Below are 25469 nucleotides of genomic sequence, written 5' to 3'. Positions count from 1 at the left end.
CACCTGACAAACCAGCGCTATGTGAAAGGAAGCCCGCAGAGATAGTCAAGACAATCACTGGAGAAGAAGCACACAGCATACAAGCATGCTGTGTAACAGGCCATGATGGTGATCATAGCCATACAAATATGCAATACAATCGGTTCTTGAGTTTTTCTATTTGGACTTGGATATGGGTTTGCCACGTTGGCCCGGACAGCAATAAATCCATCGGCTCTTAAGGGAGATTCCTCTCTAAAGCCAAGGTTTCTTAGACCACCCACTGCTGCGGTTCTCTTTCCTCCCTCTCTTAATAGGAAGCAAAACTACCCAGCTTTACCTCAACCTCGACTCATCTCTACACTGTTCCTTTCTGCAGGGCCGCCACTGCTATAAACAAGCCCTCCTACATTGACATCACATTTTTAAACACATTTTCAAAATGCAGTGCTTAAAGCCCACAAGAGAGATATTCCAGGGCACGTCAGATGGCAAACAGGGATTATGCAAGTTGTGCAAAGAATTCTGGGATAGCCTCTGGGGGTTCAAGGATCAGCTTGGGATGGCTTAATAATCGAAGAGCAAAAACCTCATCAACCATGCACAGTTTGAGGTATCCTGTCCTAAAACTGTGTCTCTTTAAAGAAGCTCAGACCCAAAGGCTGTGAAGCATGGGACTCAATTAACTCTCTCTCCAGTTTTTAGCTGAGGGGCATCATCTCAAACAGCTGGTTGACCCCACACTCAACTCCAGACACTTTTCTGGTCAGTGCACATGTACAAACCTTTAAAGCAGCTATGGGTTCTGTCATTTTGGAACAATACCCACCAATCCCAAGTGTCTTTAGAGACTGGCCATTAAAGATTGAGAGATAATAAGAAGCACCTCCTGACTAATCTCTCCCGTTTTTTGTTTTTTTTGCAACTGTGAAGAAAAGAAATGCAGGCTCCACGCACCCCCTCAGGCTACAATCAAAGAGGCCCTTAGCTTAGCATTACCAAGGATTTAGCCCTGATGAACAGAGTGGGAGTAGGCAAAGAATGACTCAGCAGGTAGCAGCTAGACCAGCACACCATGCTATGTTAATCCAGCTGTTGAAGAGTAGACACTGAGGCCCTAAATACACTTTATTTTCCGGGCATTTTGATGGTTTCGGGAATTTCCTCTTTTGTTCGTGTCTACTGGAATGTCAATTGGCTGGTATGATTTTATTATACCCTAAGTCTTGTGTATGTGAATAGGCACTGTTTTAAGTATAATGATCACCTGTTGTACTGTACAGTATGTCGTGCATGCTTGGGATCAAGTTTCCCATACAGACTATGAGTGTGTCACTATTTGATTTTACTACTTAGTTCGCTACTACTTCCACAAAACTTTGTGGGTTGACACAAAGTCTGAGGAATAATCAAGTTTGCTGTATTTTTAACCTTGGTAAAGGTCTGGTGCAGGACTATTATTTCTCTTGGTTATGTCCCCAGTTAGGCAAGTGTGCGCTCCAAGACCAATTTACCAAAACTCAAACCACCAATCGTCTTGCCTCAATACCTTTCACTGCACATGGCAGCCTCCTGGAGCGACAGGTTGTTTGGTCCAATCCGTGTTTGGACCGCCTGTGCCGCACCTTTAACATAATTGCTCTTTTGTCCGCCTCCTCTGCTTCAGCAGTCGGGCTGAAATACAACCTCAGTAGAATCCCTCAGCCAATATTCAGACAAAAAGACGATGGAGTAACTCCTTGAAAGACGAGCCCCACTCTCCCCCAATCAAACTGTCACGAAAGAGAAAACTGACTACTGTGACCAGATGGGGTGTTACTTACCTTACTATTTCAGATTGAGGTGTGTTTGTGTGTGTGTGTGTGTGTGTGTGTGTGTGTGTGTGTGTGTGTGTGTGTGTGTGTGTGTGTGTGTGTGCGTGGTGTGTGTTAGGCAGAGCCCCTGGTTAGCAAACTGTCTGTAATGCCAACAGCTATGGCCTTTCTTTCATTTTACCATAGTCATTTGATCGTCTCTTGTTTCAGAGGAATGTTTGCGCTGTCTGTTCTAACATAATGTTGAAGAAGTGTTTGTTTTGGAATATTGTGTTTTGAAATATTTTTTTCATCACTATGCATGGTAACTGTCATGGTAACCCAAACTTTATTTCTTTTTTTCTCTTTTAGCCTGTAAGATTGGTTACTACCGTGCTCTGGCCGCTGATGGCGCCTGTTCCAAATGTCCACTCCATAGTTACTCCGTCAGGGAGGGCTCCACATCCTGTACCTGCGACAAGGGATACTTCCGCTCTGAAACGGACCCAGCATCCATGCCCTGCACCCGTAAGTACATCCATTTTGCATTGGAATCTACAATCTATCTAGGGATGTAAAAATATCAAAATCTTACGGTATGAGATTATTACAGTATCAATGTTACGATACAAAGTTATTGTGGTATATGTCCCCAAAAAACTCCACTTTGAAATACTATAGTGTGTAAAATTATGTAACATACAATGTGTTTAGGATAAACACATTGTAATTGAACACAAACATAATGCTAAAATGTTCTAATCATATTTATTACTACAAACAAGTATTTAAAGTGCAAATAATTATCCGGGAACATTCGCTGTTTCAAGCAAATATTTAAGAAAAAACACCTTACACTTAAGTGTCTTTAAAGCAGGAGTCACCAACGCGGTGCCCGCGGGCACCAGGTAGCCCGTAAGGACCAGATGAGTAGCACGCTGGCCTGTTCTAAAAATAGCTCAAATAGCAGCACAGTGAGCTGCCTCTATTTTTTAAATTGTATTTATTTACTAGCAAGCTGGTTTCGGTTTGCTCGACATTTTGAATTCTAAGAGAGACACAACTCAAATAGAATTTGAAAATCCAAGAAAATATTTTAAAGACTTGGTCTTCACTAACTGACAAAGAAACAGATAACAAATTTGGTGTCCAGTTCAAAGTGTGACATGATTTATTTAAATATTTGAGAGTTGACTTTTGTATTTTACATGAGTTATTATTTGTACAAACATGGTGCAAAGTAATTCATGATTTGTTGAAAAATGTTAGTGGCTAGCTAGTTAAAATGGGATATTGTGATTTCACAAGACTGTCTTAGAAGTGATCATTTGAAAATGTTCAATTTGAAAAATGTGCACTTAGAGAAAATATAAAAATAAAGTGTTGCATATTGATATTTATCTGTTTCTATATATATTTATAGTGAGAAATCATTAAGATGATCAGTGTTTCCACAAAGATAAATATCATTAATTATTAATAATAACATAGAGTTAAAGGTAAATTGAGCAAATTGGCTATTTCTGGCAATTTATTTAAGTGTGTATCAAACTGGTAGCCCCTGCGATGAGGTGGCAACTTGTCCAGGGTGTACCCCGCCTTCCGCCCGATTGTAGCTGAGATAGGCTCCAGCGCCCCCCGCCACCCCAAAGGGTTAAAATAAGCGGTAGAAAATGGATGGATGGAAACTGGTAGCCCTTCGCATTAATCAGTACCCAAGAAGTAGCTCTTGGTTTCAAAAAGGTTGGTGACCCCTGCTTTAAAGTGACAATGCAAACATCCAGTGTCGGTTTGCGGCGCTCCATGCCATTGCGCTGCCGTGCGCAGAGGATTCTGGTAGATGTCGTTTATTTTCAGACCCACTAAATGTTTTTTTTTTCAAGCGTCACGGCATTTTTGTGAATATTTTGAAACTGCAATATCTACAATATCGTTACATCCCTAGTTACCAGGGCTGGGTGACTGTATGAATGCATACACAACTGTAATTGAAATAACTAGCTCATGAACCTTTTTATAATTAGTTTGCCATCGTAATACATTTTGTATCCATTGCAATGTTAACCTAAATTGGCCCGTTACACCTTTCCTTCACATGTTAACGCTAGCGTGGACTTTTTTTGAAGGTGTATTTTGATTCTAGGTTGTACTTACTGATCGGTCACAGTGCTCGATATCCAAATTTGGTATAAACCAATACATTCCCGATTTGATTTTCCTCAGTGCAAAACAGCAGGAGAGAAAAGACAACCCTTTTTGTTCTCTATATCTTCTATTTTTTTATGATTCAGCTGCATTCTATTACCAAACTCACAATGATTGGCGTAACTAATACTATTGACGATCATGCGTTCTTATGATACCTTTCCTTTTGAGTTCTCATTCCCCCTCTGAGTCATGGTACTTGGAGTTCATTCTGGTAGAAATGTACACAAAGTACGAAGAAAACGAAACCCACATCACACAAAAAGTCAATTGCCTTTGCTCCAAATAACAGCAATCATACTCCCACGTGACAGATGTTTACGTATGACTGAGTATGTGTCATAAAGCAATTTCTACTAACTTAAACATCTGTTAAGTTACTTTGCTCATAGTTGGCTTACCATTCAGCCCAAATGAGCTGTCAAGTTCCTGTGGACTCATCAGTCAAGTCAACATTTTATTGAATCAGATGAGAGTTTGATCCCGAGACACTCGAAACTAAAACAATGCAAATGGTTGTATTTGTTCTATAGAGTTTGATAAATACTGTATGCAAGATAAAACAATGCTTGATTGTGAAATACTTTCCTAATGAAAGATGTATAATCCTGATCCTAATATTTGTAATTTCAGGTTATGCATGATAATATAACTGCTAAACTGTAAACTTTCTACACGTCAAATCAAATTCACAATATTTATGTAATAAAATGCCTTTGCCTCCCGTTACACTTTCATCGACCAATTCATATTCATAGCTAAATCATAAGAGCTAAATGTATTGTTAAATAAAATCATAAGTGCTCCTAAAGTAATTATGTGGCATCACGTACATATCAAGTTACTGGCTGACATCGTCCCCGTTGTCCTGTTAGTCAGTGTGGCATTCAGCTGTGGCTGCTGCAAGCAACAGCTGCCATAGCTCATTACCGGGCTGCTTTTATTGGATAATGCAGCACAATCTCCCACGTTCCTATTCCTACTGCAAGGAACTTGACATTCGCAAGATTTTGACCTTTGCAGCCCCCTCCCTCGTCAGCCGGTCAACTGTTGATCTTTGAACTATCCCCTCTACCCCTGTTTATCGTCGCTTCCTTTCTTGTGCTTTTTCGTTGCCTTTCACCACAGAATGTCGGAGCTCTGTAATTACAGCTGTCACTCATACACCAATTTGCATCCCAGAATTTGGTGTCTTCCTCTCAGCACCTACTCACAATGTTTTTTATTCCAACTGTTAAAAATATTGGACTTTTTCCATAGCCTGTCAATACAAAATAAGGACACCATAAGGACACCAGACATCACATTTTTTCCTGTCTTACCGCATCCCTGTTGTATTTCAAATAGGTTTTATTGAAGTGTTCAGTATTGTGTGATGGAACAACTCCCTCTGGTTGTCCTATGTGTTAATGTTTTTCTTATAATAATAATATTGTTTCCAGACCGCCTCAGGAAATGCAACAAGGCATGATATTTTTTAAGCTTATCTGTCCTCTCTTCAAAACACAAGATCAGGTTTATTTGGATAATTCCAACAGGGTAGAGAACATCTCTCAGATAAAATGTGCTGCTCAGCCAGTACTAGCAATGCATACATATTAGTGTGCAAAGCTACACATACATTCAGCACAGGGCAGTAATGAGGGCCACGGACAGACACCCGTGGGAGCTGGTTGCTGCCTGCTGGTTACAAAGAGGGGGTGTTCTGCAATTTGGGTTTCTTTTGGCCCTTGATGTGTTTCTCAGATTTTCTCAGTTTTCTTAGTGGTGGTTTGGTTTGGCAAAAACAGGGGAAGGATGAATGCAAAAAACGGAATAGTGAAGACCGGAGTAAGGCATTGAATACATCCCAGATGGATTGCAATAGTGGGGTTGATGCTTGGTTAATTGTGCCTGCTCTCCACCTTAGCCCTGCACAACACTCAGCTGACGAATGCTGATCGAAAGAGACAACAGGAAAGTAGGATGGAGGATGGGAAGGAGAGACGTTTCAGAAAATGGAGTAAAAATGAGAAAGACAGATGAAGCATGGGCTGACGGGAAAGAAAGAACTAATGGTTTGAGCAAATTGCCTGCCTATAAATGAATGGAAAGGAGAGGAGGGGCATGGGGGAAGCTGTTAGCTCAAACTTTATTTTGGACAAACTTTTGAAAGTGTCACTATGCATGTTAAAGCCATTTTGAGTGGACGGTGGTCCTCAATCCATTTCCCCTTGCCACACGCTCTCTACGGATTAATTACAAAGTGTCACTCAAAGCTAACAGCTCTCCCATGCTCCCCCTGATGCCTTCTGGGGTAGCAACAGGTGCAGTCAAAGGTGGTTGAAATAGCACTGAGACGGCATTTGAAGCCAGGGAAGACAGTAATAATACTCTGCCTTAAAGGACACTGTTACAGAAGTGAAATATAATACCTAATTAGACGTAGTTAGTAGTTTCTGTTTTTGATTAAAGACTGTCACTACGAGTGTTACTTATAATACAACCTTTTACTCAGCAATACGGTACTTTTAGTAACACTTCCAGTAGGGATGTAATGTTATGATTTTTATAAACAAGCTTAATACCTACTTTTTTAAAATATATATTTTTGGTTTGGTGTTTTATTAATATTCTTATTTATTTCATAGTTTTTTTTTTTAATTATGTGTTTATTTATATTGTACTAGCATTTATTCTGCAACTGTCAATTTATAGCATTTTTATAGTGATACATTTTACTAATTATATTGAATCATAATAATCATTTTGTTTAGGGTTATTTCCAGCGTTTCCTCAGCGGGAGCCCTTTGCACTCGTTTTGAGCCTAGGGTTATGCAATTGGGGAAGAGGTACTTTAAAAAAAAAAAAAACATGTTGTGCTACATGTTATATGTATGAAACATGCTATACAAATAAAGTTTGATTTAATTTGACAATGACATGAACATTTATCTACACAGTATTACTGAATGTGCTCAAAAAGTACTTAAGTATTCTTTTTTTTTATTGTTGAAATACGTTTATCTTCTTCTGTTTTAATTTGTATAGGTTTTAGAGTGTTTAATGATGAAGGCAAAACTGTGGTTGCAACTTAATTTCTGGTTCATATGACGTCACGTGGGTTCACCTTCTGTCCGTGTATGGATCTTCACATCTACCACTCTGTCCCAAAGGGCGTTTACACATTGCCGGTTTAAATGGCGATTCATGGCGGTTTTCCGTCCTCTGCCAAAGACTGAGTTAACACAAGCCCTGGTCATCCGTCACTCATTCGCCATGAACCCTGAAAACCGCGGGGAACCGCCCCCAAAAATTTAACATTGAATTTTTTCTTGGTGGTTTCAAATGGACCGTGTTCAAAATGACTTTCCCCGTGTAAAGAATGGCACTGCGCCGTTTGCACTGCAAGATGCGTGATAATACAGTAACAACACCGACATAATCCTCCAAACACATTTTCCACCTAGACCTTCGAAATATGAACAGGGTAACTGAAAGGAGGTGTCAGAGTATCATGGTCTTACAAGGTGGCACTGCATGATTCTACCGTGCCAATCCGTGTTGTCGGCGTGTTCCAAAAGTTTTGAGAAAGGCTTTCTGCCATCGTTGAGACACGCCATCTAAACTGATGATTTGTGAAAGGCCCTAAAGAGAGTACAATCTGTAGGTTCATAGTGCATAATTGAACAGCTTAGATGCTCAGACAGCAATGGGTTTATACAAGTGTAGATTGGGGTATGACATATATAATGGGGAAATAAGTTATTATGCCTTACTGTGTCATTTACCGTAGCTAGCCATCAGCACAACAGTTGCTTCTCTAGAAAATGAGCAGTATTACCGTTCATAAAGTGCGGTATTCAATCACGGTTCCGTGATAATTACAATTTGGAATGGTAAGTCTAATTTTACCACAGTTTATCATTAATACCAGTCGTCATTACATCCCTAACTTCCAGTTTTGCCCCTCAAGAAATTTCTACAATTTGCATCCACATTCCATAGACATTCAGTCAACGAACCTTTCCAACTGCATCATTCATCATTCAAACTACTGTTGTATAGCAACATTTGTGCACAAACACTCACATAAGCCTTCTGTGGACATTTATCGTCTGTCCCCTTCGCTGCTCTCAGCCTCTTAGTGACATATTTCATTGTCATTATACTCTTCTAAAAATAACGCCGATAATTAATTTCCTTTGCAAAATGATTAGTCTGCCAACTGACTAGATTTCATATTTCAGCGTGCATCGATCCCCTCCAGTGTGCTCGCCAGCGCTCATTAGTCAGAGAGAGACAGAGAGTGGGATATGGTGTGGGGGGGTTAAGTCAATTACCAAGTCTTATGTTTGAAAGCAACACAAAAAACATTCATTACAGTGGCGCTTACATGTACATTGAAATTGATGATGAGGGGAGTCTGCGTCACATGTCTGCATTGCCTCTTGCATATAAAACTAGTAGATCAAAGGAGAGGTTGCTCAATAACAAGGTCCAATGCAAACCTGTAGTTCTTGAGTGGCAGCCATAAAAGCCTTCTGTTGTTTGCGAGCTTTGGCACTTTGCCATCTCCAACTAAGTCGACATATGAATAAACCTGTCGGTTGATTAGATTTTATTCAATGAACACAGTTGAAATGGGATCTTCCCTTGCTTTGATAGACAGGGCATTAAAAGGGAACAATACATGTTTGAATTTAACTTCTAACATACATTCAACAAAGTACTGTAGGGACATAGACACAATTATAATCTTTTTTTTTTTAAATGCGATTACATTTTACAGTTTAGATGCGCACACAACGGTTAGCTATCAGAAACGTCAAAGTACAATTGTAAAAATTATAAAATAATTATATTTTAAACTTGGCAGTATTATTTTTGTCAATGGATAATTTGTGTATTGGATCCTATCAGATTGTGTTGCTTGTCCTTTTATTTTGGTACTTACAGTGGAAACCGTTTGACTGACTTAAGTCGACATAAATGGATGTTAACATAAGTGGTTGTCAACAGAACTGGAACTGAAAATAGCCATAGACATTAGGAGAATGGGCGATAATAAGGGATTTTTGCAATAAGGTAGTTTTTTGATAACGTTTTCTTTCATTTTTTTCATCCTTGTGTTTTCATATGATACTTCACACTCTTATTTAACAGAGCTGCTGCTTTAATTTGGTTGTCTTGACTACAATCACAATAAAGCTTCCGTACACGAACACATTTCTTCCAGTGGCTAACAATCTAAAACAAATTGTTTTGTTTGTTGCTGTGGTAGAATCCAGGTACATACTTATTGTTTATTATTATTATTAATTATTATTTTGAAAGTTACTTAAAAATAAGTCACTTTGTGTACGTTTTAATGCTGTGTAACTAGACACTAGTTGTATCCCTGCTCAGGAATAATGATTATGTTTACAACACTAGAACACAAAATAGGGTTGTGTTAAACGGGTTCCACCTTATTTTGATTTGAATAGTGGATTTATTAAGAGGATTAGTTATCCATCCATCCATTTTTTATACCGCTTATCCTCATTAGGGTCGTGGGTAAGCTGGAGCCAGCTGATGTTGGGCAAGAGGCGTGGTACACCCTGGGTTGGTCGCCATCCAATCCCAGCGTACATATAGACCAACAACCATTCACACTTGCATTCACGCCTATTGACAATTTAGAGTCTCCACCTAACCTGACATATTTTTGGAATGTGGGAGGAAGCAGTATATTGGCCAGATGCCCCAACAGAGGTTTGAACAAGCTTAGTTACTAGCATATAATACAGTTCAACCACAACTACATGTTAATGTACAGTAACTTGTTACCTGCTTAGCATTTGTTCTAACCACCAACTTCTTCATTCTCCTCTGTAGGACCTCCAACAGCGCCGCTTCACCTCATCTCTAATGTGAACGAGACCTCCGTCAACCTAGAGTGGAGCCCGCCAAGGAACTCTGGAGGACGGCAGGATCTGACCTACAACGTAGTGTGTAAACGTTGCGGGCCTGACGGCCGGCGGTGTCAACCGTGCGGCAACACCATCCATTTTAGCCCCCAGCAGCTGAGTCTGAAGGGAACCAGAGTGTCCATCAATGAGCTGCAGGCCCATACTAATTACACCTTTGAGGTGTGGGCGGTGAATGGCGTCTCGCCACAGAGCCCCGGGCCAGAACAGGCGGTGTCTGTGACCGTCACCACCAACCAGGCTGGTAAGCTGATCAGACAAGGTTTGATTTAGTTTGTGGGAGAGGGATGCCAATAAAGAGCCAGAAGGAAGGTGTTTACTTCCAGCGGTACGATTAAAAGAAACCCATCCAAGAACGCTCCTGCATCCATCTGCCATTTTTTTAGAGAATACATTTTTGAACTGGCTCATATGTTCATTGCGCAGTCAAAGTGTACTGTATAATCGATATCCATACGCAGTCGGTGTTGTATTGATTAATTATTCAATATGTCAGCTCAAATGGACATTGGTAACGCTGATTGACCCAATTTACCGAATCGCCGTCATGTTCACCCCTATGACAACAATTTGTGACATGTTGAAATAGCTGCACTATACATTTTAAACGTGTGTTTAAATACATGGCATATATTCCGGTGGAACTACATTTCTACATCCCAACAACAACAGCCTCTTAACCGTAGCTGTATGTGAGCTCATGTTTAAAATAGAGCACATCGCTGTACCGCTGTCTGGGAGTTAATCTGCATTCTAAAACAAGAATGATGTGGACAATTTGTGTGACAGTTAGATGATGTGGGGAATGATAGATTCCTTTCCATGTGAAATTATTTCCTGCTATATTTCACACAAGTATGGATGCCTGTGGTGAGGCGTTTTATTTAGAGGTCTAGCTATGAATAAAATGAGTTGTATCGATCCAAAGAGGCTACTAGATTCTGTTAGTATAATTATTAAAGGACAATATGCCCATCAATGCATTCTGCCTTTTAGAGTGGGAGAAGAGACCTGTAAACCCGTGGGTGTGTTTGAAGCCTCCCGTTGATTTGTCATTTCGGCATTTTGTAACTGGTTGTTGTGCAAATGGATTTTACAACCCTGGTCTTTTCTCGTCATCCCTCCCTGCTCTCCGCCACTTAAAGCCGATCATTACTTTGGTCTTCTTTACTGCTCTGCTCTTGGGTGGCAAGCTAAGTGCCCTTTTTGTGTCGCTTTTTTATCGCTAATTTCCATCCCTGGCAAAAGTGCATGTCATGAATGGGGTTTGGACCGGCAATTCGAGGACACAGTGGCTTGATTTATCTGATGGGGTCAGGAAGATAGAGATGAATGGCTGTGCTGCCTGTGGGAGAGCTGAGAGCGCTGCCAGATAGCCATGTGTATAGGAGCTGTAATGGAGTGCACCCTGGAGTCAAGTTGGACGGTTCGCTATAGTAGGACATGGTGTGCACTAGGGTTGTACGGTTTACTGGTATTAGTGTTGTACCGCGATATTAATGAATCATTTTCGGTACTATATCTATACTATATCGGCGATATAGTATAGCGGTGTTTCAGAGGCGATATCTACACTATATCGCCTCTGAAACGTACCGGTGCCGCAGCCACCCCGGGCCCGCGTCATCGCCACTTCGAGTCATTGCTGGTTTACGAGCAGAGCATGTTCGACAGCGCAACAATCACAGAGTACTTACAAGCAGACACAGTGTGTGGACAGAAATGGGAGAACGGACACATTTTGGCTTAAAAACTAACGATAAAGGTGAAGTTATAACACTGAAACGCCCTCAGGAAGAGATGCTTTAAGACATGGCTAGCTAGCTAGCGGCTAACGTCCATCCCCCGTCGGCAGTGTTTTAGCAACTTCTAAATCACTAATCCTGGTCTCCATGGTGACAAATAAAGTACGTTTCTTACAAGTATCATCCTTTTAACTTTAACTTTAACTTAACTTTAACTTTAACTTTAACTACATGATGAGGAATAGCTAAACATGTTTCACTACACACCGTAGCTCACCGGCATCAAAATGTAAACAAACACCATGAGTGGATCGACACCTAACATCCACTGTAATGATATCAAGAACAGGCACGTATCGAGTCGATACTACTATGATTACGTCGATATTTTTTGGCATCACATCTTCTTTCGTTTTTTTTTTTTAAATGTATATTATGTTTATAAACTCAGGAAATATGTCCCTGGACAAATGAGGACTTTGAATATGACCAATGTATGATCCTGTAACGACTTAGTATCGGATTGATACCCAATATTGTGGTATCATCTAAAACTAATGTAAAGTATCAAACAAGAGAATAATTATTAGTGATTATTACATTTTAACAAAAGTGTAGACAGAACATGTTAAAATATAAAGTAAGCAGATGTTAAAAGTAAATGAACAAGTACATTAATAATTAATTTTCTACCACTTGTCCTTAATAATGTTGACAAAATAATAGAATGATAAATGACACAATATGTTACTGCATACGTCAGTAGACTAATTAGGAGCCTTTGTTTGTTTACTTACTACTAAAAGACAAGTTGTCTAGTATGTTCACTTATTTATTTAAGGACTTAACTGCAATAAGAAACATATATTTAGAGTACCCAAAGATTTTTTGTCAAAATAAAGCCAATAATGCATTTTTTTGTGGCCCCATTTATTCAGAAAAGTATCAAAATAATTTTAGTACCGGTACCGGTACCAAAATATTGGTATCGTTACAACACTAATGCAGTGGTTCTCAACCTTTTTTCAGTGATGGACCCCCTTGTGAACATTTTTTTAATTCAAGTACCCCCTAATCAGAGCAAAGCATTTTTGGTTGAAAAAAAGAGATAAAGAAGTAAAATACAGCACTATGTCATCAGTTTCTGATTTATTAAATTGTATAATGGTGCAAAATATTGCTCATTTGTAGTGATCTTTCTTGAACTATTTGGAAAAAAAGATAGGTTTTTATTTATATTTATAAAGGATTTTTGAATTGTTGCTATTTTTAGAATATTTAAAAAAAATCTCACGTACCCCTTGGCATACCTTCAAGTACCCCCAGGGGTATGCGTACCCCCATTTGAGAACCACTGCACTAGTGTGCACTGAAACAAACAATCCCAACAAGTGTGATCCCGCACACAAAATGACTAATCTGCTACTTCCAGGTTTAATGACACGAATGTTGCTTTTGGCTCGTCACAACCTTTCCCTCGGATTTGCTATATGGAACTCGCAGATATAATGTGTCTGTGTGGATGCTAAAAAGTGAGATACAGCCTGTTATTATATGAATGAAGAAACAGTCTGCTGCTTAAACAATGTCCCCTATGTGTGCATGTCTCTGGTGTTTGCCAGGGCGTGTTTGTTAAAGAGAATATCTCCAGACTGATTGGATTTCTTTCCGCTAATGCTCAGTCGAGGCTTTGGAATCTCTGGTTTCAGCCTCTGGTAATGCGGCGCGTCATCTGCGGCTGTCCCCCCTCCCCGTGCATCCAGACATGGTGGATTATGCATTTATTATGATAGATTTATTAGGATTTATAACCGCTGTGGAGAAGACGGCCCAGCCTCCTCCGCCTTCCCATAAAAGTTAGAGTTTCAGTCGCACAGGAAGAGGCGAGGTTGGCAGGTTGGAATGGAGGAACGCGCGCAGATTTTTGGAGTGTGAGGAGGATCGATGGAAGTGCAGTGGAGAGGCACGCCAAGAGAAAATTAACACATTAGCGCTGTTGATTGCGTGTGCATGAATCTGTAACCAGGCGTGTGTGCATGAAGGAGTCCTTGCCTCGACATGAACAATTCCACTGGCATAAATCAGTCAGGGTGTAACCCTATCACCCAAACTTCAAGAGGAGAGGGAGTTGGGGGGCTGGAGGGTGCTTGGCCCAGCTTTGAACTGACCCCTGGCTGTATGTTTTTTCCCTTTATGGGATCAAGCACTTTTTTATGTGTATATTGTGACAACAGAGGAAAACATGGAGGTGTTAATGTCTCTGTACTAAATTCTTGGCAAACGTAGGTGAGTAAATGTGAATTTGAGCACAAGAAAGCATATATGTATGTCGGGGGAGGAGGAGTGTGTATGTTTCAAAACGAACATGTGCAAATGTGTTTGGAGAGATGGAAGCAGCCGTTACAAGGGCTGGTAACGGATCTTGTAAGCAGAAGCCATTTTCTTGACACTGCGAAATATAGCTCCGTCCTTAACTTTTTTTTTTTTGGTGACAGAAGAAAACGGGGAGGGCTCCAGTTTGGCAGCCGGGCTTCAATCTGGCAACCACATGTGCGCCTCGGTCTTGCTTTGTTGAATGTTGAACTGTGATCGGTCACATATTCGCACAACAGCTTGTGCTGATGGCATCTGCTCCCCGTAGCGTAAGCAATGGATGATGCTTTTCGAAGACAAGCGCCCTGACTCATCAAACAGCGTTTTGTGTAAATACTCTCAAACAACACACAACCCAAATCCAGTGTGAGTGTTTCTCGTAAGCACTAGGTGGATTAAAGACAGCATTGCGGTAGGAAAGGGGCTTATCCCACCCAGCATTGGTATCAGGTACAAATACAAGTGTAATTCACTAATGATAAATGTTCAATCCAACGATTCTCCATGTTTGCATGCGGTAATGTTTGCTTTAACTTACTCAGTGGCCTAGTGGTTAGAGTGTCCGCCCTGAGATCGGTAGGTTGTCAGTTCAAACCCCGGCCGAGTCATACCAAAGACTATAAAAATGGGACCCATTACCTCCCTGCTTGGCACTCAGCATCAAGGGTTGAAATTGGGGGTGAAATCACCAAAATTATTCCCGGGCGCGGCCACCGCTGCTGCTTACTGCTCCCCTCACCTCCCAGGGGGTGAACAAAGGGATGGGTCAAATGCAGAGGACAAATTTCACCACACCTAGTGTGTGTGTGACAATCATTGGTACTTTAACTTAACGTTAAATTATTCCATAACTCATACTTGCCAACCTTGAGACCTCCGAATTCGTGAGATGGGGGTGTATTTATTTTCAAGTATTTATTATAAAGGGACGGCGTGGCGCAGTGGAAGAGTGGCCGTGCGCGACCCGAGGGTCCCTGGTTCAATCCCCACCTAGTGCCAACCTCGTCATGTCCGTTGTGTCCTGAGCAAGACACTTCACCCTTGCTCCTGATGGGTGCTGGTTAGCGCCTTGCATGGCAGCTCCCGCCATCAGTGTGTGAATGTGTGTGTGAATGGGTAAATGTGGAAGTAGTGTCAAAGCGCTTTGAGTACCTTGAAGGTAGAAAAGCGCTATACAAGTACAACCCATTATCATTATCATTATATATATATATGTATATATATATATATATAAATTGTCCGTTCATGAATGAGAATATCCGTTCTGCCACCGTGTTCAATGGAGAAGTCTGATCTACAAAATTTGCAGGCAGCATACCCCTTCCCCTTCGAGCTGTCTTGGATGAACTGAAATTATTTTTTCCAATCATTTAGGAACTTGCAAGCGTACTTCTTCTTCTTACTCGTCGTCGGCATGTCTCTTCTTCGTTCTTCTGCTTCGTCTCTGTTATGTTTTTGGACATTACTACTTGCTGTAGTTTTGAAGCAATGCATGATGGGAATCCGGATGTTGTGTATTAACGTGCCGGCTGGAATAAACACACGCTGAGAAATAGCTCCGAGCCTGCCTACTTTATGGGTTATAGAAAAACCTATGGATAACGGAGACGTACATAATAGTCTCCTTTTCAGGTGAGAGAGGACGCTAAAGGCAGTGCCTTTAAGGCACACCCCGAATATTGTTGTCCGGGTGGAAATCGGGGCAAATTCGGGAGAATGGTTGCCCCGGGAGATTTTCGGGAGGGGCAATGAAATTCGGGAGTCTCCCGGGAAAATCGGGAGGGTTGGCAAGTATGCCATAACTTCTTACTTAGCTTAGCGGTTAGCATGGCTTCTTATCTCCTCCTGCTCTTTCATGCTTGGTGTTTCTCCAGTATTTCAGTGATTATTACACGTCTAAGAAATTAGGATTATTTGCCGCCGTGGAGACGAGGATTAGTCATTTGTAGGAGCGTCTCCCCACTGTGTATGGACATACTTTAGTTAGCTGCTCCATCTAGCGAGCCCCTCTGCCCACTGTGAGACCAAACATAAATAGGCTTTTAACGACAGAGGTGTACTGTGTTACATTTACTTGAGTACTTGAGTAAATTGTACATGTCCTACTAGTTTGAATGCAACATAACTTTTACTTTTACTTGGGTATTTTTGTGACTATAGAGCACACCGGTATACAAGCCGCACCCACTAAATTTTAGGAGAAACAAATATTTGTCCATATATTAGCTGCACTAAACTATAGGCCGCAGATATACATGTTGTGAAAGTAGTTATTTACGCAGAAAGATTTAGCAAAACCCTAATAGTTTCCAAACGGTGTCTATAACGCAGCAGTAAAACGGCTGATCAAATAAAACAGAAGTCATCATCATGGACCCACTCGCTGCGGAACCTAGCTCTCCATTCAGCTAAACAGACTCAATAACTCCACAGTGACGTATTAATGAATTTACTGAATAATTTTTAAAACGGAAACAATACAAAAACTATGTCATTTGTAAGTTAATAATACTAACACAGACACTTGTAAACGTGTTACCATGTTAGCTCATGCTTATGACGCTAGCTTGATTACATTCCGATAGCACGTACAAATATGCATTAAAACCCTACTATCAAAAATGTGATGGCTTAGTAACAATGAATTGTTTTAGCTTTATTGTAAAACGTACACATGTTGCTTGGAGTGATGAATGAAGAATCCGTATGCGTAGAAACGCTATGGACAACTAGAGGGTGGAACAACACTTGTACTTCCGGTTCAAGGCACTAAACAGAAGGAAATATCGTAGACGTTCAACCCCCTGCACCTGCAGTAAGCGAACTTGTCCAAAAGAGTGCACCGTAGCACAAACAATAACACACCTTTTCAGTGTCCGTGTCTGTGTTTTATGACAACAATTTGTTAAATACAAAACACTATGGCAGATATCGAAGAACAATCTATAAATTAGCCACACCGTTTTATAAGATGCAGGGTTCAAAGTTCAGGAAAAAAGTAGTGGCTTGTAGTCTCAAAAATACTGTAGTTACTTTGAGTTTCTTCCCAATTGCTATATATAGTTATATCATGATTGTATGTATTTATTTATATTCAGAGGAAAAGAGACAGAGGTGTTTTACGTTGCATTCAAGGACTGCTAAACATAGTAGGACACAACGTCCATCAGAAATATTTAATAAACCAATATTTTAAACAATGAAAGCTGAGCCATTAAAACTAGTAAAATACTTATCAGTGAAGCATAAGAAACACAAAAAAATAATGGGTTATCGAAAAGTGTGTATTTAATTTATATTTTAATAACTAGGTCAAAAGATTTCCGTCCTTATTCACATTCCTTTACAATATCGTGATGATAACCGATCCAATTTTGGTGACAATAATCGTAATATACATATTTCATATTGTTATATTCCTAGTTTGTAGAAATGTCTAAATATACACGATGGGGTAACTTGCCAATGTTTTTTTATGTTTAGCTTTGCATACATGTATGCTATCATTAGCCCTGTTATAACGTCATAATTGACTGTAAAATGGGCATCTTTTGTGGTACAGTACATGATGTAGTAGTGGCTGCCTGACACACACACATCAACTACTGTTGTCGTGCAACTACCATTAAATACTAAATACTACGAAATAATTCACAAGTTACTCACCAGCTACTATGTACTTTTGTAGTACATTTTTCACTGAATACTCACCCTTACTCAATTAAGTATTTGTATGATTACTTTTTACTCTTTCCTGAGTCATATTTCTTTGAAGTAACAGTACTCTTACTTGTGCACACTTTTTGGCTACTCTACCCACCTCTGGTCAACGGCAAAATTGAGGATCGAATACAAAAAATGAATTTGACTAATTTTCATGGTTGTTTACATCAACTAATCACAGGAGCGCTATATAAAATCAAAACTAATTGATGATGAAATATTATTAAAGGAAACAGCTCTGATATCGGTATCGGCATACCGTATATCCAAACCGGTATTGTAATCAGATCGGAAGTGAAAACTTGTGGCTCTCTGCATGCCTTCAGTGCGAGTTGTGAGCAGATTTGCATGCTGCTCATTGATTTCTGAAATTATTTCTGATTTATCCCTTGTCCATTGTTATTCCAACACTTAACGGAAACGGAAAGAAACACATGTGTAATGTCACCTAATTCATTATGAGAGGTGCCAGGTAGTCTAAGCGCAGTCTGCCCAAAATGCTGCCTCAGGTCAAGCTTGTCTGTTCAGGACAGACATGATTTTTAAATATTTAAAGTGTGTCCATTGATCAGCTTTCTTTTTATGCATTGCTGGAATTTTTCTTCATTAAGTCAAAAAACATGGCCTTGATAGATAACCCCTTTACTGTCTTTGCTGTTTGTAACCTGGCTGTCTCGTGTTAGGGAAACCTCAGGAGGAACCAATCAAAGGTCCACTCATCTTCATCCTCACATTAGCTGAGGGAGAAATAAAAATGCACCAAGAGAGGCAGAACACAATTAACTCTCCATATCTGTCATATTCATAGAAAAGATGGATGTGTGGATTACGAAGGTCTGTGACCTTTTGTGGGATTTTCTTTCTTAGCTGGAGTGTCCTGGCTCAATCCCACAGGGCCCTTCAAATTGTCTTTCTCAGACTGGGTAAGATTGATCGAGAGCTACAAACGGCTGCCGCCTAATTGTTTAACAGAGATGCAACACATTAGGCCAATGGGATGACACAACCTTGGGTTAATCCTTTTACCAAGAGATGTCTGCAATGCCATACCTCTTCATCTCCATCTCAGCTCCCACGAGTCCCACTGAAAGTGCCACTCCTGCTGCTTTTTTACCCAACTGAAACCCAACCCTTGGCTGGTGCTTGGATTCCAGGCCCGTTTAAACTCAATCCTCGGCTAAAAGCAAGGTTTTGTTAGCGTAAGCTTAAATGCTCGGCTCCCTGGAGCCTCCGGTCAAAGTGAAGAGAATGTATATAATGTCATAGATAATGCGATCATGATCGGTGCACGGTGAACCCCTCATTAATCACTCCAGTGTAATGTTTTAAAAGACAGATGGCCTGGAGTCAGGAAGGTTACAGTGTCACTGAGAAGTATAGGTCAAATAAAGATTCCTTTTGAACATTTAGATTGAATCAAATGCTGCCTGACCAGAAGAAGGGGGAAGTTGTTTGGTTGGTTGACGTGTCTAGATGTGATTAATTTCCTACAGAGAAGTTTCTAGCTGCCTTGAATTAGTAAATAATCTTTGGTCCTAATGTCCACCTGTGTTTTTTCAGGCCAGGGATAAGTCTTTTTTTACAAGTCTGCTCTATGCTCATTGATTTTTCTCTTATTGGGTATGTATGACCCAATTTTAATGTTGGCAAGCTTCCGGAAGATAGAGGTTTGATTTGTGTAGTAGTAACACAAGAGGTAGGACTTGGGAGTAAGCCATTATCTTTACTTTAACCTTCCTGTGTTAAAGGCGGCAGAACACAGATAGCTCTGGTGCCTGAATTATGGCCTCATTATCAGCTGCTGCAGAAATGGTTCACGATAAGATCGCTCAGTGGAGCTTTAATGAAAACCAATTGATTGGCTCTGTGGAAGACAAAAAAGGCAACGGTCTTGTTATCATTTGTCTTGCTTTCTGCTGCGGATTTTTCAGCATCATATGGTATCCCAGGGTGACCTGAAGATATGTTTAAAAAGAAGGATGTCATTATTTTACTACCGCTAGGCAAGTGTCATATGAGGGAGAATTGGACAACTCTTATGGATTGCAACCAGGAGTACTGTTGTGCAATCATTTTTGTCAATCCAGCTTTGTGGTCGCACAGCTTTTTAAATAGAAGCCAACACAAGTAAATGCCTTGTAATGTGGCCCACTGTATGAGTTTTTCAGAGGGATGAAAGAGCCGGGGATTTAGGAGGGCAACCGAAAACAGACGTATTGTCTCCAAAGATGAAAACACAATGAAATAATAGTCAAAAACAGCAGAATTTAATAGATTTTTCTTTTGTTTAGCCCCATCTCCAGTAACATCCGTCCAAGCCAAGAACATCACTAGACACACCATCTCGCTGGTCTGGCAGCCTCCAGAACGAGCCAACGGGGTGATCCTTGAGTACGAGGTCAAGTATTATGAAAAGGTAAATAGTTTAAACATTGCCTGTTTTGTAAAAGTTTTATTTTCTTGTTGTTTCTCCGGTCTTATTTGATTTCCCCCCCCCAATGCAGGACCAGAATGAAAAAAGCTACAGGATCATAAAAACCTCATCCAGGAACGCAGACATCAAGGGTCTCACTCCCTTAACTTCTTATGTGTTCCATGTGCGTGCACGTACAGCGGCCGGCTATGGGGAATGCAGCGGACCTTTTGAGTTCATGACTAACTCTGGTGAGTCGAGCCCTTTCGGGCCAGTGGTCCGCAACTTTCTGAGCCAACAGACACGCTTGCATTACCACAAACTTCTGGTGGGCAAGATCGCACAGACATTGCAGTGATTTAAGCCTACTTATTTGCTACGTATTGTGTATGAAACAAAGACAAGCCTAACATAAAATATAAAGCACAAAATGAATGCAGACCTATTATCGGTACAGACCCGGGGTTTCATTTCTAGAGCCTATAACCTTGTTTGATGTGTGAGTGACATGCAATGTGTTTTTAGCATCCATTGTTTAGTACTTGCCAAACATCTGGTTTTAGACGGCAATAGCAACAACAAATGTAATTGCCATTGCAGAAAGTTGTGGTTCGGTCCTTTTCACTTTAATCCGAAATGGCGAAACACAACGCTCATTAGCTTGGAGGCTGCAAAACTGCATTTTAAGTAGCTGAGTTCTTGATTTCAGTTTTTTTTAACTGGTTTACTCATTATCTTGTATAGTCCGTCTTATTTTTTTAGCATCCCTAGTGACAATGCTTGTAAATGGTGCAATATTTTTTTAAACGCAAACAAATATGAAAGCACCATCAATGGCTAGCATATGTCAACAAAACACAAATAGATGTCCTTATTTGTTAAAATTTGAAGTTAACATCGTGCAATCTTTGTTCGACTGAATAAGATGGCTTTTGTTCTAGCTGTTACAACTGTCTCGCACAAATGCACATGGCGTCATATAAGAAACACTAAAACCTTTACAAATTAAAATGGAAGATAAACATATTTAAACACTCAAATAACAATAATATGGCTTTTTAAAAGCCAGGAGACTATTTTATGATTTTTCTGCCAAGGAAAGTAAATTATGTGTCTCTTGTTTATTAGTTATTAAAAAAAAAAAAAAAAAAAAGGTTTACATTTTTAAATATTAAGTCATTTTTAAGCACATTCAACAATACCGTGACAATAATGATATACTTAATAATTTTGGTCATAATTACCGTGAAATTAAATATTCACACCGTTACATAACCGCTGCAACTTTTAACTTAGTTTCATTTTCCCACTGCTGGTAGTGAACGCTAGAGCCCAACTTGGACCCTGAGAATAAATTGTTTATTTTTCAAATAAAATAATCACACTTATTTCTAGACTTGATATGCATTTACATAAAATTGTATATAGTTTTTACAAAATAATTTTTAAAACGTGTCTATTTTTGTTTTATTTTATCATTGCTTCTGAAAGTTTTCTGCGGCCGGGTCTTAAGCCATGACATTTGTGCATGGCGGAACCTACTCCTGCAAAATTCTGCAGTAACATCATCTTTTATGAGTGAATTTTGTATCGCAGGGAGATTTGTCAAAATAGCTGTCGCGTTTGAAAAATAAATGATCCTACTGCAACACCTGATTTGCAACTGGAAGAGTCACCATTATTCACGTTGCAATGAGTCTCAGAGGGTGTGCCAGTAAGGGTTCAACCTTTATGAGTTTTTGAAGAATTATATTATTTTGACTGAAATGCTGCTGATCACTGTGTTTTGAGACTTAAATGAGATCATAATAAGGCTGTAAAACTTAAAAAAAACAAACACAAACTAAGATAAGTGTTAAAAGCTTTGAAAGATACCAAATATGGTTAAGGTTTGAGGCAGCACAGAATAGGCTGAAAGCTTACAGCACAAGGAAAACAGGAAAAACTGAAAGCCATACTATGATGTGCACGGTTAGAGAACTGATAGAGGGACCAGGTGTCCCTTTTGTGATGCAGATCCAAACAGCAGTGCATGATAATAACATGGTCAAGCACACATCCCAATGGGCTGTCATTGTCTTTCAAAGAGGCACACAGCCGTAGACTTTATGGGGAATCGTAAAAAACAAAGGGGTGTGTGTACTTTGGCGCACGCGTGTGTGTGTGAGAGGGTGATGCGGTGTCAATTACTGAAACGCAGACTGTATTTCTCATTTTCACTCATCGTTTCACTCTCTCCACACTCCCAGTGCCAGCTCCTATAATCGGCGATGGAACAAACTCTACGGTGCTGCTGGTGTCCGTGGTTGGCAGCGTGGTGCTCCTCCTCCTGCTCATCAGCGCTTTTGTCATCAGCCGAAGGTGGGCCTCATCCCTCGGTCCTCTTTGTTTCTGTCAGCCTGTGTCTCCTCCGTGATGAACGATGTCTTGCTTAGCACCGGGAGAGTAGCTGTCAGGAGATGGGTGTCAGTTGAAAACACACACGCACACACACACACACACACACACACACACACACACGGAGCCAGACAAAAGTGCACCACAGTCACCTTGATGAGTGATGGCGCGCCACACCAGGGGCATGATTGACAGTTAGGACAGCTGAGATGCAATCAGCAACCCCTCGCTCCCTGCCCTCTGGATCCAATCCTTTTTTGCTTCTTTTTCCTGTTTATTCCATAGCAACTACAATCTGCACTTCTGGTTCATGTCTCCTGCAGTGCCTTGCTTACCATCGCAAAGAGAAAGAGACAGTAGGAAGTATTTTAGGAAAGGAGTGAGCAAGCGAGAAATGAAAAGTGGGAGATGAAAATGAGACCGAGGGGCATCAGGTGGATTTACAGAGACCCAATCTCAGGGTGTTAACCAGCGACCAGCTCCGTCACACAGATGGGATTACATGCAGATGGGGTTGTCTCATCTCACAGTGTTAACTGCAACACACAAATGTGTGTGTGTGTTTGCTGGCACATGAACTTTGATAGTTTGTGTGTACTTTACTTTCTGTGGCATTTGTTAATTGCGCTGTTATACGGAAACCAAATCATTGTTTGTATGTGTCCATTGTGTTGTGGAGGATGGATAGTGAATGAGGGGGACTGTGTGTGTCCTGGTTTTCCATGTGATTGCTCCTCTTCACAGCCAAGCAGGTGGTTGTCTTTGCCTTCTTTATATGCATGTGATGACCAGTGTCATTGTGCTGCAGCAACCATGCGGTGACTGCGGGGAGGGACTGTAATCACATAGCCGTTAACCCTCATTACACAACTGCAGAAGAGAACAATAGGTCACACACGTGGTCATTTCCACCGTCGACATAGCACATCCATATAAGCACAGGTGTCAGCTTGCCTGGAGGATCCTGAAGGATTTGAACGCATCCTTCTATGAGATTGATTCATAGCTTTTATAGCCATCTCGGTCCTCTACTCCAAACCTCTGCTATGTCCCTCAAAGGGAAAAGCAATTGTACTGACAATGTGCTATTGCAGTTATCTGCAATTTTACGATTGAAAGAGCCATTTTGCCCCTTCATACACCAAATAAAAAATCGTCTGGAGCAGCAAAACAAAGGGAATCTGTCCATGTAAAAGTAATCTGTAATCTAGTCATATTGTTAGCTCACCACAAGGGTCAAACACTCCAGAAACCGACATCACTCTCACCCCGTTTTCCTTGCACTCATCCAATAATCAGTCAAAACTAACCTTAACCCTCTACACATTCATGGCCTCACAGGAAGTCAGTAATAAAAAAGTGTTACTTTTGATCGTGTTTGGTCCGTGTACGTAAATCTTGCACTCTCATGCTATTCTTGATTACCTCTCGAGGAACTCTGAAGGAACGTTTATCCCTTTCACGATTTAAACGGTTTGTACAGCTGAAAACAACGCATTCATAGGGCATTTTTCTTCGGGAAAGGCTAAATGGCACCTAGTACCCATTGAGAACAGACCCTGGCTCGACCACCACGCGTATTCAAAGAACCAGACGTGACGTCATTTTGAATACAAACATTGAGAATTAGAACAACTAGTGGAAAACTATTTTTCTAAATTGCACATGCACAGGATCATTTTCAGAGGAAGAAGAAGACAAAGAAGGGTGTCAGTGTCGTCAAAACAATTTTGTTGCGGTCAAGAGTTTGCCTGTATTTTTTTCATGTCCAAGGACATGGAAAGTGACGTATTTTATTGGTTCTTTATCGAGCAGACAAACAGGTCCATGTACGTTTCTCTTCTTCTTCTATTGTTGTTCGGCGTCACTCACAGACAAGCATATGGAAAAGAGAGACTGCACATGTCCAATGACCGATCTGCCCAAAAATTGAACGGGGAATAGAGAAAATAGTTTTCCACTTGTTGGTTTAATACTCATTTACGATTTTCAAACACATTAATACATTCCGATATCGGATAATGGATAATGATCTGTTTTTGTTTTTTTGTTTTTTTAATGATCAAGTCAAAAAACCGGGAAAATAGATTTTTGTGTTAAATAATTTTTTATTCCAAACGAAAAATGAATGCCCGCGACGTACACGAACCGTTGTTGGTCTGAACCCCAGGATGCAAAGACACGGCTGGTATAGAAAGCATCCTGATTGGCAACCAGGAACTGGTGTGTCCTGATTGCCAATCAGGGACAGGTAAGGGAGCCAGCGATTACACAGAAGTAGTGGCAAAAAGGAAATAAATGTATATAAATGTAAGCGCTGGACAGGAACTCAACAAGATTCCAGAAACGAATACTAATTGAAAGCAAACAGGACAAGTCAAAACACGCACCACCAGACTGTTACACGGTTTTTATTATCAAGCATCAACAAACTAAATAATACACTGAAACTGAAAATCTTTTTAACACATTTTGACTATCTTTATAACACATTTGACTATCTTTTTAAAACATTTGACTATCATCTTAATTAATGTTACTGTCATTTTAATATAGAAATTGTTTATTTTATGATCACTGCATATTTCTTAGGTGCTAAGTACTTGCCATGCTTGTGTGGTGTGTATGTATATATGAAGTTGTTTTTGTTTCTTGGTGGATGTTGGTTTTTGTGTGCGTGCTTCATGTGGGTTTCATTTTGTGCTTTAAACTGAATTTCGTTGTATGTTATTTACAATGCCAATACATTTAGTTTATCTATCTACAATAAAACAGATCAGTTTCACCTTTGGAAACATTAAGATAATAGCCGTGATGTTTTTTTTAATATAAAATATTACTATTGTTGGGGGTAGAGCTAATGTGATCATGATGTTTTTTAAAACCCTGT

The 25469-nt window shown here is 40.2% G+C and overlaps 1 protein-coding gene across 1 annotated transcript in view; it reads left to right on the top strand.

Annotated features, from left to right (window-relative positions):
* The window catches only part of epha4l (eph receptor A4, like), a 120781-nt gene that overhangs the window by 47766 nt on the left and 47546 nt on the right, over positions 1–25469 (top strand). Inside the window, exons 4-8 of the mRNA XM_061925390.2 lie at positions 2145–2300; positions 9837–10172; positions 20061–20185; positions 20274–20433; positions 22432–22543. Of these exons, the coding sequence (XP_061781374.2) occupies positions 2145–2300; positions 9837–10172; positions 20061–20185; positions 20274–20433; positions 22432–22543 (889 nt within the window). The remainder of the gene's footprint in view (positions 1–2144; positions 2301–9836; positions 10173–20060; positions 20186–20273; positions 20434–22431; positions 22544–25469) is intronic.

Source organism: Nerophis lumbriciformis, linkage group LG30, assembly GCF_033978685.3.
Source record: "Nerophis lumbriciformis linkage group LG30, RoL_Nlum_v2.1, whole genome shotgun sequence".
In the NCBI taxonomy this organism is placed as follows: Eukaryota; Metazoa; Chordata; class Actinopteri; order Syngnathiformes; family Syngnathidae; genus Nerophis; species Nerophis lumbriciformis.
This window is presented reverse-complemented; position numbering and strand designations above follow the sequence as displayed.